We start from the raw sequence: 13006 nt of genomic DNA, 5'->3' as shown, positions 1-13006 counted from the left end.
GTAAATGACTTGAAAGAGCACTTAGGAAGATAGCTTGCCTGCACCCTTTTAGAAGTGGATGTGCTCCCTGAGAAGTGCTTTGCTCTTGCTAGAGACAGATGAATGTGGCAAGGTCACCTAGATCCCACCTTCTGACCCTCTGCCATCACACCATGCTCTGCACAGGGAATCTCAGCCTGTGCTGCTGGTCCTGCAGTGGCTCCCATGGCTCCTGTGTCACCAGGAAGCCAATAGCTGCTTCTTCCCTGGGGACAACCTGTTAATAAGTGCCTCACATGAGGAAACTGCTGATCCTGGTCAGAATATAGAGATACAGCCCAGCTCTGCTGTTGTTCCATAGGTACCTGACTCCTGCCTGGCCTCTCTGTGCATTGTCATCAGTTTTGCACTGCAGGGAGCAAATGGCAACTGTCCCATGTCCACCACAGTGATTCACAGCAAAAGGATTATCTACAGTGATGTCAAAGTGCTGGATCTGGCTGATTTTTCTAATACACCTAGGAAACAGAAATCCAAGTCTAAAGAAAAGTCTGTCTTTTTTTTTTTTTCCCTGTATCTGCAGAGACCTCTTTGCACCAGGGTATACTGAGATTCATTACAGCCAGACTGGACAGCCACAGACCACCTCTCTAAACCACACAGTGAGTACAGGAGCACTTTTCCTCCCACAGTGTGTTGGGGAGACCAGGCAGGGGGCCTGGAGCAGCAGGTGATCTTCTATATCCAGAACCTTTCTTTAAGGCCATGGGTCTGCTTTAAGCTCAAGGAGAGGGCAGTCTAACTTTCTGACTGGAGGAGTTCCAGGGCATCTCCATCCCCCAGCAATAGTAAAAATATCTTACTGTTTTGCCTGAACTCTGATAAGAGAGACCAGGTCAGGCTCCAGCATCATTCCCCTTTTTGTGCACTGAGGAATCATTTATTCCTCCTGCTGCTGATCCTCTTACTTTTAGTCATGCCATTGGGTACCCCACACTGTGGGTGTTTCCAGTCCTTTGGAAAACCAGCTGATGTGTGCTGGCTCCTGTTCAGTAAAAATCTCATGAATTACTGATCTTGCACAGGCCCTGGCTGACTTTACACTGCAGTGGCACAAAGCTGTGCATTGGTTGTGATGCAAACATGAGACAAAAACCCCATGAGATCATCTTTACTGGGTCTGCCCCAGGGCAAGGGGGAAGGATGCTATTAATATATTGGCATTTCTGCCCCAAAGTCTCCTTGTCCTTGCCAAGAGGCTGCCTTTGTCTTTCCCAGAGCCCCCAGACAGGGACTTCCCTACTTCCTGTGGCATCACCCTCTTGGGGCTGGAAGGCAACATCCTTTGAGACCTGACCCAGGGCCAGCTGCCATCAACAGGCAGCTTCTGTTACAAGCAGAAGTTTTGTATTGATGTTAGTGCTGCAAGCCATCTGAGCTGCTTCCTCAGGGATCAAAAGCTTAACTTTTACAGGCAACAAGAAGCTGTTTGATGCATTCAAGCAAGCCTTGCATGGCAGCTAAAAGGCCAAATTTCAATGCACTGACAGATGCAGTTATGATAGTCAGCTGCTAAATGTGGTGGAAAGAGAATTACTGGAGTATCAACAATACTTATATGCAAGTCAGTGATGCCTAAATATAGCCATACATCCATCCTCAAACTGCATTGCCAACCCTGTTCCCCTCTGCCTCCCAGGACCACTGCTTTTACCATGGGATTGTAAGGGGCTGGGAAAACTCCAGTGTCACCCTCAGCACATGCCAGGGACTGAGGTAAGTGCCTGGTGATGCTGGAGCTGTGGGAATGCCTCTGCTCAGCTCCTCAGCATCCTACCATGCAAACCCTGATTGCTGTTACTGGCTTCTGGGTAGATAGACTTGTTCTCAGGTGCCACCCAGCCAAGAGTCCTGGGCATAAAAAGGAATATGTTGGTGGGAAATAAAGACTTCGTCCTCCTTTGTTCTTCTGGGAATGTGGACTTGTGCAATAAGTGAGTTTAACTGTAGTCCACTGGAGCAGAAGACTCTTGTTAGTGACTTAAGGCTGATCCCTACAGAGACAGGACTTGCCATATTCCAGTCCAATATTCTTACACTAATGACGTAACCAACTCCTTCTGCCAGCATGTCACAACTGGCAAATTTTTGTGTGTGTTTTGAGGCAGTGTCTTCAGGTCTGATCTTCCTTCTGGATTGTCAGTCCTGCTCTCTTTCTCCCTGGGTGGTGCTGGTGTTGTGTGTGTTATGCCTTTAAAACCTTTCACTTTAGTACTAATGGAGTATTTGGCAAGAAAAGATGAGTTGTATGCTCAGTAGGAGTAAATGAAATGGACTGCTGAGACAAAGGAGCTTCATTCATTTGTGCCAGCTCAGAGTTTGTTTCCGTAACACCACATGGGCTTTATTGATATTAGTGGTCATCTGCTCTCAAGCTCTGATTGGGAGCTATGTTGATGATACCATCTCCAGCCAGGAAACAGCCTGAGCCAAAGAAAACCTGGGGCCTTAAATTAAAGTAACACAGACCAAAGATCCCAGTGTGATAAACAGGAGAGTGCAGCCACCTGTGGCTTGCAATAAATAACCAAAAGCAAAAGTAGTCACAGGTGGGCCTTGCTTCTGTCAGCCTACGTTTTTCTAGGCTTTGCCTTCCTAGCTGCATAAGAGAGAAGGATGTCTCCTTGTGTGCACATGTGGTAGTGTTCCTGCACTTCTGAGCTGTCAGAGGTTTGCTGGCAGCTCCTTGACCTCATTTTCCAATTGCCAGGAAGGCAGAGGAGCTGAGCACACATGAATGTTTTCACTCCAAGCCATTGCAGAGTTGTGTGATGCTCATCAAGCCTAACATCTTCCACTGGGCATCAAACACAGATTTCCAGCTTTCCCAGCTACAACATGCTCATTGAAAAAAACAGAAGTATATGGCCACATCCAAGTCCCAGAGAGAAATGGAGTTATTTGCTGTCTTTATAGTTTTTAGGTCAGTTCAGTTAAAGATGAATTTCTTTAGTCTGTTGAAAAGCTTCCACTACCCCTAAAGAAAAAGCTGTACTTGGAAAAATCAGTACTTCTCAGGTCAGTGATGTGGAAGTATGTGCTCCAGTAGCCCCTTAATTGAATCTCTGAGGCCCATTGAACTGATTTTAATGTATGCAAGCTCAGGGACTCCCTGCTCTGAACTCAAAATGTCTATATCCTTTTTATTAATGAACTGAATGGCCTACTAAAGTTAAGAGCCTTGCCAGGGTCAGATGGGAACTCTGCAGCAGAAGAAGGATTTGTCTCTGGTTGCTGTGGTAGTAATTAACTTTCCCTCTTATTGCTTCCTGTTTCATCAGAGGACTTATCATACTGAGCAGCAATTCCAGCTATATCTTAGAGCCAGTTCCCAACAGCTCAACCCAGCACTTCATCTACAGGCTGGGTGACCTCAGGTTGCAGAGTGGAGCCTGTGGCTATCAGGGCACCAGGGATGCAGCTGAAGACTGGCTCAGAGACTTCACAATGGGGATGAAGACAGCAGGCCAGAGGGTGAGAAAAGCTCAATCTGGGTCCAATTCATTGTTACCATGAAATTTCCCACTTGTTCCAAGCCCAGGAGCTTGCTGTTATCCAGGAGCGTAGCTCAGAAAGTGAAACGAAGGAGGATATTAGAGAGGGTTTGTAGCAAGTTCTTGCTAAATAGTGGCTCCACGTGGGAAATAAATGTTTTGGGGACCATTGTGTAGTGTGAGGAATCTGGTCTGTAGCTGTTCCTGTGCAGATTTGTTCATCTGATACATGAACAAAAGGGTGGGATGGGGACAGGCACACAGACACTTGCTGTAGCTGAATACTTGGTTGCTGTGAATCAATCACATCCAGAGGTCCCTGTGATGGGGTGAATGGCCAGTGAAGAACAAACTGGGGCATATCGCCTATACCTGCCTTTTGGGAAGAGTTTCTTGGGGGATAGTGGGGAAGTAACCTGTGCTTCTGCTGCCTCAGGTGAAACGGGAGACCCTGCAGGCTGCAAAGTACGTGGAGCTTCTGCTTGTGGCTGATTATGCAGAGGTAAGAAAAGGGATTTTGTTTGTCACCTGAGCACTGGGCCCAGAGAAAATATTCCATATACAGCATTTCCTGGGGTGGGGAGGACAGCTTAAGCTCAACAGGTTTCCTCTTGAGAGTCCTGCCTCCACGAAGAGACAGGAAGAGCTGTGTCTTGGTCACTTTTGTCCTGACAGATGTGACTCCTCTTCTGCCACCTTCAGTGACTGTAGGCCAGGGGAGAGATGCCACTTGTCATTGGGCAAGGTAGCAGTGGCCAGCTCTGCTACTGATGGGAGAGATGGGAGAGATTGCCTTCATCCTGGGGTGACTTGGGGTATTTCCTGGAATGACATGCTTATAATTCTGCAGTTCAGTTAATCTCTATAGAAGATAACATGATTATCCTCTGCTCTGAGGTGGTAGCAAAATATATAAATAGACATTTTTCAAAGCTCTACATCATAAAATAGGGCTGGAAGAGACCCAGTGAAGCCAGCAACTCCTTCCCCAATCTATGTGGTATGCCAGACTGACAGCGAAAACCACACAGTGTTTTGCTGATTGCTTAATCTCCAACACAGACAGGAGTCAGGCTGGTCCTATCCATAATTTACAACCTGAAACTCCAACAGGGGAAGTGACGTAGTGCTCTGGGCTATAATTTATTCTGAACAAAACTAAAGAGGCAAAACTTTTTCAGTTTTTCTGCTAGGAAACATGACACCCTGGAAACTGTGAGGAAATACATTATACCAGGAACCATATGTTGTTCAACATTTTATTAGACAAGCTGGGATAAACACCCTTGCAGTGCCACTAACTCGACTGTCTCTCTCACTGGAAGAAAAAAAGTCTTAGGAGCTTCACCTGATAGTTACCTTCTTATTCCCAGAGGAGTGTGGATTGTTTCAAAACATGTAATCTCTTTCTAGTTACCTCTGTGCTGGCTGACATTTTAACTTTGTTCAGTTTCAGAAACATCACTTCAACATTGAAACAACAAGACTTAAATTAGTGGAGGCTGCTAATTACGTAGATAAGGTGAGATCAGTTGTGTGGGAATGGATGAAAGCAAAGTCCAAATCATGAATTATGAGAATTAGTTGTGGCAGAGGAAGACTGACTTCTTGGAAGAGAGATTAATGTTTCAACAGTTCTCCCAAGTGACTTAGGGAGTGTAGAGTACCTGACAAACAATTCTGGTTTGGACATCAGGGACAGAGTGGAAGAATCCCCATTTCTTACCTTGCAGCCAGCATGAGCTGGGTTCTAATGCATCTCTGTATTAACTGTTACCTAAATGCTGCTTTTTGACAAGGAACTAAGGTATTAATTTCAAATTGTTGAAACTTTGGCAAGTAGAGCTGGAAGGAACCTTCAGAGGTCATCCCTGCACATGGTACCCAGTGCTGCTGATGTCACAGCTTTTAATACTCCCTTCATACTCCCCTTGAACTCCTTCTGCCACCCCCTTCAGCCCTCACTACCTTCACTGTACCCCCCATGAAAACCCCGTTTGTCCTTGATCTGTGCAGCAGATTATTTCCTTTCTCTTTTTCAGAATTTTGACACAACTAAAGAAATGATTTAACCATGATCATACCAAGATATCAGTGCCCAGTTTTTGTTTTTTGTAGATTGCCTTTCTGTCATTCATTTAAAATGAAAGTTCAGCTCTTTAGTTCAACTGATTTCAGGTTTGTGGTGCTAAGTTGCAATGTGTTTCCCCAGCAAGTATCTTCTCTGAGGAAGGGCATCTGCAGTAGCATTTAACAGGCTTTATATGCAAGATTAAAACCACAGTAAAATAAATGAGTTGTGCTCATTTTGTCATCTCTTTTTCTATCTGTATCCTAGTTTTACAGATCCCTGAATATCCGGATTGCCTTGGTGGGGCTGGAGATCTGGAGTAATTGGAATAAATGTGATGTAACTGAGAATCCCTACTCTACTCTGAAGTCTTTTCTGGCCTGGAGTAGCAAAGAGCGGGTCCACAGAAAACATGATAATGCCCAACTAATCACGTGGGTTTATTTCTCCTGAAATCATGTGTTTCTCACAAGTGGCTGGGATTGGTGGGAAATCAGTATGTGAGACAATATTCTAAGATTTAGAGTGGCAGCTGTGGTGTCTGCTCAGCCAACATCAAGCTCTGGCTTAGAACACAAACCATGCTAGGAGAAGTGGAGGTCCTGGGCTATGCAGCAGAAAACATAAGCCAAAGCAAATCAGCTTTATTGTGTGTCTATATCACAAGCAGCTGCATGTGATCTGCCACACCTACATGGGGAATTTGAAGAAAATCTGAACTATAAGCAAAGGGAAACTCAGCCCTTTGCAGGAAGGCATTCATCCCTATCTTATCCCAGTGAGACCTGGGGACAGGGTGCTGGGAGCTGCCTGGTCTGTGACTCATTCTCCTTATTTCATTAGGGCCAGTTGCTATGGCCAGCAGTGCAGATGTCACTGGAAGAAAAATTTGCACTGTTAGACCTCTGTTTCTCTCTCATGGTAATTCATCCAGCAGTAAATAGTGATGAGTCAGAGGAGAAACCCATAGGACTGAAATGCAGACATCCAATGACTTTTGCTTTGTTTTGTTTGATTTCTCTCTTTTACAATAATGTATTTCTCCTAGTCACACAAATCCTGAGCACAGTTTCCAAGGCTCCTATTTCAGACATGCTGGCAGGGATGGCACAGATTTTCAGGCAGAACCTGACAGTGGCTGTATCTCAAAGGTGTTATCTAGCACTCTGTCAAGTCCCTGAATCCCAAGCCAGCAAATAGCAGGCTTAAGGTAAATTAAGTATCCAATAGAGCACTCAAGAGTCCAGAGATAGTCTTTGCAAAGTTGCAAAGCTCAGGGAGAGCATTTTTTGTCATCAGAACATTATAGAAAATAGAATTGGTTGGTTAGTCCATAAAACAAAGTAGTAGTCCAAGAAAAATCAGTCTTAGTGCTTTGTAGCTCTGTTATATGTCTTGTATTTAAAGGTATTGATAAAGAAAATGTATTCATTTGACACTGTGTATATGTATAAAGCTGTGGATTGCAGGATGCATTTCTCTGCCTTGCCTTTTCAAGTGCCTTGGTGCCATTTCATGTTTTTTCTGGGATGATTTTAGGGGTGTGACCTTCCAAGGTACCACAGTAGGTTTGGCTCCTGTGATGGCCATGTGCTCTGATTTCCAGTCAGGAGGAGTCAACATGGTAAGTTATTGCTAATACCCAATACTTTTCTTGCTAGCAGTGATCACATTAAATAGGTGCCTCCTAAAGCCCAGGAGGAAAATATTTCCCATGAAGGCCTCTGGCTCATTTACTCATAGGCCTGAGTACTGTCAGGAGATGTTTTCTACATGTAGTAATGAGAAGTGCCACTTAGTCCATTGACTCAGAGGTGCACATGACAGGCACAGGTAAAATGCTGATGTGCCTCTTTGATCTTGTACAGGATCACTCTGATAATGCCATTGGTGTTGCTGCTACCATTGCCCATGAGATGGGACACAATTTTGGCATGAATCATGATTCAGCTGGCTGCTGTACTACCCCTGCAGAAAATGGAGGCTGCATCATGGCTTCTGCAACTGGGTGAGTTCATCTTACAGGCTCTCAAAGGGCTCCATTACAAGAGCCTTGGTGATACAAGAGCTAGAAATGCAGACTGCAGGTGGGTCTGTTGCTGCCCGAAGTCAGTGTGTTTCTACAGAAAATCACAGCAAATTAGGGGTTGGAAGGGACCTCAAAATATCATCTAATCCAACCCCTCTGCCAGAGCAGGGTCACCTACGGCAGGTCACAGAGGAATGCATCCAGGCAGGTTTTTAATGTCTCCAGAGGAGACTCCACAACCTCCCTGGGCAGCCTGTGCCAGTGCTCTGACACTCTCACAATGACAAAGTTTTCCTTATATTTATGTGGAACCTCCTATGCTCAAGCTTGTACCTGTTGCCCCTTGTCCTATCCTTGGGCATAGCATTCTCCTGGCACTGCCCCTTTACATATTTATAAACATTAACGAGGTCACATTTCAGTCTCCTCCAAGCTGAAGAGACCCAGCTCCCTCAGCCTTTCATCATAAGGGAGGTGTTAATCATCTTGGTCTTCCTGCATTGGACTCTTTCAAGCAGTTCCCTGTCCTTCTTGAACTGAGGGGCCCAGAACTGGACACAATATTCCAGATGAGGTCTCACCAGGGGGAGGAGAACCTCTCTCAACCTGCTAGCCACTCCCCTTCTAATGCACCCCAGGATGCCATTGGCCTTCTTGGCTACAAGGGCACATTGCTGGCTCATGGTCATCCTTCTGTCCACCAGCACCCCCAGGTCCCTTTCCCCTTTGCTGCTCTTCAGCAACTCAGTCCCCAACGTATACTGGGTCCCTCTGAATGGCAGCACAGCCTTTTGGGGTGTCAGCCAGTCCTCCCAGCTTTGTGTCATCAGCAAACTTGCTGAGAAGACACTGTCCTATTATCAAGGTCATTGCTAAAGATGTTGAACAGGACTGGACCCAGCACTGATCCTTGGGGCACTCCACTAGTTACAGGTCTCCAGATGGATTCTGCACCATTGATCACCACTGTGTAACCAGTTCGTAATCCATCTCACTGTCCATTCTTCTATTCCACATTTCCTGAGCTTTCTCAAGAGGATGTTATAGGACTCTGTGTCAAAAGCCTTGCTAAGGTCAAGATAGACTACATCCACTGGTCTCCCTGCATCTACCCATTCAGTTACAACATCACAGAAGGCTATCAGACCAGCCCAAGCATGATTTCCCCTCAGTAAATCCATGCTGACAACTACTGATAACCTTGTTGTCTTCCGTATGCTTAGAGCTGACCTCCAGAGTGAAATAAAAAATCCTGCTTGTCAAACCCTGGCTCATGTATTAGTAGCAATTTGCTAAATTCCCAGTGAGCTTATTCCTGCTTGAGACGTAGCTAACGTAGGGAGCTGGCAGCATTTAGAAGTGGATCTCTAAACTTTCTGCTAAAAAGGAAATGTGTGACTTTGGTATGTAGGGGTTTACATGGTGCTCATGTCTGTGTTACACAAGATGTGTAGATAAATAGTTGAGATAGGTTCTAAAGCATTTTGTGCAAAAGATAATGTGCATTATCATGTGGTAACAAGGGGAAAATTATTGCTTCAGGGAAGAACAGATTTCATTTTAATGCATAGTGGTAGGGCTACATTTCTAAGTTGGAAGTCATAAAAACATCTTGAGTGCATATTGTCTTAAGAATGTTGCTTGGATTCAGGGAACCAGAGAAATTCTATGTTTAAAAGGGAACAAATAGCTGGCTTTAGGAGAAAGGGGAAGTGAGAGAGCCTTGGAAACCCACAGTGATTCCAAATCTCATTGTGAATGAGCAACCTCAACAGCTTCTGTATTTCAGTCAGCTAAAAACATCAGCTGAACCCATTCACTTAAACTATGTTCCCTGTTTCCTCAAGCCTCCCTCCTTAGGATTTCACAGGTTTTAACAAAGTTGTCTATTAAATCTATTAGATACTTTCTGTTATATAACTGACTTCCTACAAATAAGGAAGAACATTTAGATGAGAAGTGAAAATACACTGACATGTAGGTAGACCGTTCAACACAGAAGATGTATGCACAAATGCACAGCCATATGTAGAGTGCAGAGGTTTAAGCACTGTAGCAAAATAAATGAATAATTCATGTAACAAAATATTCACATCCTTTGCAATGAGGCAGTAGATGGGAAAAATGAAACACTTCTTTTACAAGTTAAATTCACAAGTAGTTATTAACAGTCCAAGTGATCCTCAGGCTTTTTCAAGCAGGAATAAGCCACAGCTTCAGTACTGAGAAGGCAGTGACAGCCATAATGTTCAGCTATCAAAATTGAATCTAACTTAACATATTTTGTTTCAATAAAGTTTTTTTTTAAGGCCATTGTGTTGATAGACAGTCTTGCAGTGCAATCTCACCTATCTTCTAATGTAATCCAGATAGATCTGATTTTGAACAGGCACACAAAATCACAATTGACCTTAGCACACTTTCATAGACTTCAGAGAGAGACTCGTGCCCTTTGACACTTGTCAGGATTTACATGCTCAGTTTTGGTTCTCTAAAGCATTGCATAGATCTGTCATGCTGTTTTTCTACACTGTCCATATTCAGGCACCCATTTCCCAAGGTGTTCAACCAGTGCAATAGAAAAGAGCTGGAGAATTATCTGCAATCTGGTGGAGGGATGTGTCTCTCCAATATGCCGGATACCAAAAAAATGTATGGTGGGAAGAAATGTGGAAATGGCTACTTGGAAGAGGGGGAGGAGTGTGACTGTGGAGAGGTGGAGGTAACGATTGTTCAGATCCAACCATTTGGGGTTTATTGGGATACAATTTTATTACGTATTTTGCAAATACAGTTAAGTGATGAGATGTTGGTTTGCAATGTAAATCAAGGCTGTGAAGTATCATGTCTAAATTTATAGCATCCCAGAACTCAGGGATGGTGTAATCTGTGGTTGAACAGAGGTGATGAAAACTTCCTTTAAAAAAGAAGAAAAAAAGTGATCTCAGATGTTGCAGTTTCATATGTAAGTTCACTTTACCTACAGTTTCGTTCTTGAGAAGTATGTAGCTTCTCTTAGCACTGCATCTCACTTCTCCAAATTCATACTTTGACTAATAAGAGAAAAATTATCTGGAATAAGCAGTCCAGACTTATCAGATGTCATGAACACAACTTCTATTGTCCAGTCAGACAGAAGATACAAGAATGCCTCGGTGCATGCTTGGTATCATGAACATCCTGTGGAAATGAGGCTGTTACTTTGATGCATGTAATTTCTCATGTAAGAGAATAGATCAGCATCAGCCTCAGACTTTGATGCTCTGGCATGTTCTTGTCTTGAGAATCTGCCTTAAACTCTGGTACCTGTCACTGTTTTCCAGGAATGCAATAACCCCTGCTGTGATGCCAGCACCTGCTCCCTGAAGCTGGGTGCCGAATGTGCTCATGGAAGCTGCTGTCATCAGTGCAAGGTGGGATCTCTGGGGTTTCCTGTGAGAGGAGAGGAAATAATGGTGGTGGAAGTGTGAGGCTGAAATATTGAGGAGAGAGGGGAGCAAACACAAGCCAGATGCTCCTCGGCTGCACTCAAGATGCTCTGATTTTAGGGTACAACAGCTACAAGTCTCATCAAACTAATGGGATCCTTGCTTCTAGCTGACTAATTTCACTGACTGGTGATAACTTAAAACACGCTGGGAATGATGATGGAATTTAGTCACATTACCTCTCTTAAATAGGATGATATGATGGAGAATTAATATTTCTCTCCTTTGGCTCTAGAAGAAATCTAGACGGAACTCCTAAGGCAACCTCTTCCTCAGGAGATTAGGCTGGATGCTGTTTTTGCCCTGAACCCTCTTTTCTGGGATGTGATTGAATTCCTTTAGCCCAAGGTTCTTGTGGAAGAAATGCTAGCAAAGAGGGTTGTGAATGTGTGACCACTATAATTTATTTTCCTCATAGAGGCTGGTTAAAATGTGTTCCTGATTTATGAGACAAAGATCTCAAGCTTTGACAACAAATAACTCAAAAATGAACAAAGGCAAACATTTCTCTTAAGCTGACTTTGGTGTTTGTATATTGACTGCTTGCTCCTACTGACCTATCCTGAGCATGTGGAAAATATTTTTTTCAGAAATCCACCCAGACTCACTCCTATCATAAGAGACTTGGAAAAACCTCCTAGATATAACTGTGTATGCCCATCCATCCTCCGTGTCTATCATGCACAGGGCAAGAATGAACTGGGTAAACTCATAAGCAAGAGAGATAAAGGTTATGCATTAGGAAAATGTCTTCTGCAGAAACTACATGCAAATGCTGAAATAAACTTCCCAGACAGGGAAGGTTTTGAGAATAAATTACACAAACACCTTTCAGAAATTGAGGCAAATCAGATCCTACCTTGGGGTAGAAGGAGACGGATCGGTGTCCCCTTGAGAGCTGGCAGCCTTGTTTTCTGCACGTGATCTCATCACTACCTAGGGGGAGTGATCCAGTCATTGATTTGATTCTGTGTAGCTTACCCAGTTAATGAAGCAACAGAGTTGTTTGGATACTGCTGACCTCAAAAACCCTAAGACAGGGTGGATTCTTTTTTGTCTGTAGGGAGATATTTTGTAGGCATGAAACTACAAAGGAGCTAAGCCACAAAGGTCAGACTTTTTCTCTTTGTATCTTTCCAGTTGCTGGCTCCAGGAACTCCCTGCAGGGAAAGATCAGGACTCTGTGATCTCCCAGAATACTGCACTGGGGAGTCACCATTTTGCCCCCCCAACTCTTACCAAATTGATGGGGCTTCCTGCGACGGAGGAAAAGCCTATTGCTACAGCGGGATGTGCCTCACTTATAAAGACCAGTGCTTGCAGCTCTGGGGGCCTGGTAAGGACACCACTTGCAGTGAAATCTGTTGGCCTTTGAACAGGCAGTATCATGTAGCATTGTGTTGTTATTCACCCTGTGTAAAGCACCTTCCATACCCATCATCAGTGGCAAAGTCTGAGGAGCCTTTTATCCTTCCTTGCTCACCTAGAGGAGGCAGCAAAATTTTCCTATGCTTAAACCATCCCAGAAAATTAACAACTGAGTGGTTGGCATGGGGTGAGACAGGCTGCCAGGCTTCACAGGAATCAGCCACATCGGTCTTTTCCATGCAGGTGCAAGGCCAGCACCAGATGCCTGTTTTGAGAAGGTTAATGCTGCTGGAGACATCTATGGGAACTGCGGGAAGGACATCTACGGCAACTACAGGAAGTGTGGAATGAGGTAGAAAGCAGAATGGCAGCCAAGAATTGCTCACTGGAGAAGATGTTTTTATATATTACAAAATTAGGGGCCAGTATATAAAATTGATCCATGCTTTGGTTTCTTTCCTTCCCTCTGCATCCTGGGAAATCCAGGATACATCCCTAGCTGTATCCTTGTCAGATA

General features: G+C 44.2%; 1 protein-coding gene across 1 annotated transcript in view; it reads left to right on the top strand.

Annotated features, from left to right (window-relative positions):
* The window catches only part of ADAM19 (ADAM metallopeptidase domain 19), a 31788-nt gene that overhangs the window by 12184 nt on the left and 6598 nt on the right, over nt 1-13006 (top strand). The window contains exons 4-15 of the mRNA XM_030459417.1: nt 563-641; nt 1679-1755; nt 3321-3513; nt 3970-4035; nt 4984-5055; nt 5872-6038; nt 7144-7228; nt 7473-7612; nt 10178-10355; nt 10957-11046; nt 12262-12457; nt 12733-12841. Of these exons, the coding sequence (XP_030315277.1) occupies nt 563-641; nt 1679-1755; nt 3321-3513; nt 3970-4035; nt 4984-5055; nt 5872-6038; nt 7144-7228; nt 7473-7612; nt 10178-10355; nt 10957-11046; nt 12262-12457; nt 12733-12841 (1452 nt within the window). The remainder of the gene's footprint in view (nt 1-562; nt 642-1678; nt 1756-3320; nt 3514-3969; nt 4036-4983; nt 5056-5871; nt 6039-7143; nt 7229-7472; nt 7613-10177; nt 10356-10956; nt 11047-12261; nt 12458-12732; nt 12842-13006) is intronic.

Source organism: Calypte anna, chromosome 13 (assembly GCF_003957555.1).
Source record: "Calypte anna isolate BGI_N300 chromosome 13, bCalAnn1_v1.p, whole genome shotgun sequence".
Lineage (NCBI taxonomy): Eukaryota > Metazoa > Chordata > Aves > Apodiformes > Trochilidae > Calypte > Calypte anna.
Note: the sequence above shows the minus strand (reverse complement) of the source record. Positions and strands in the feature narration are given on the sequence as shown.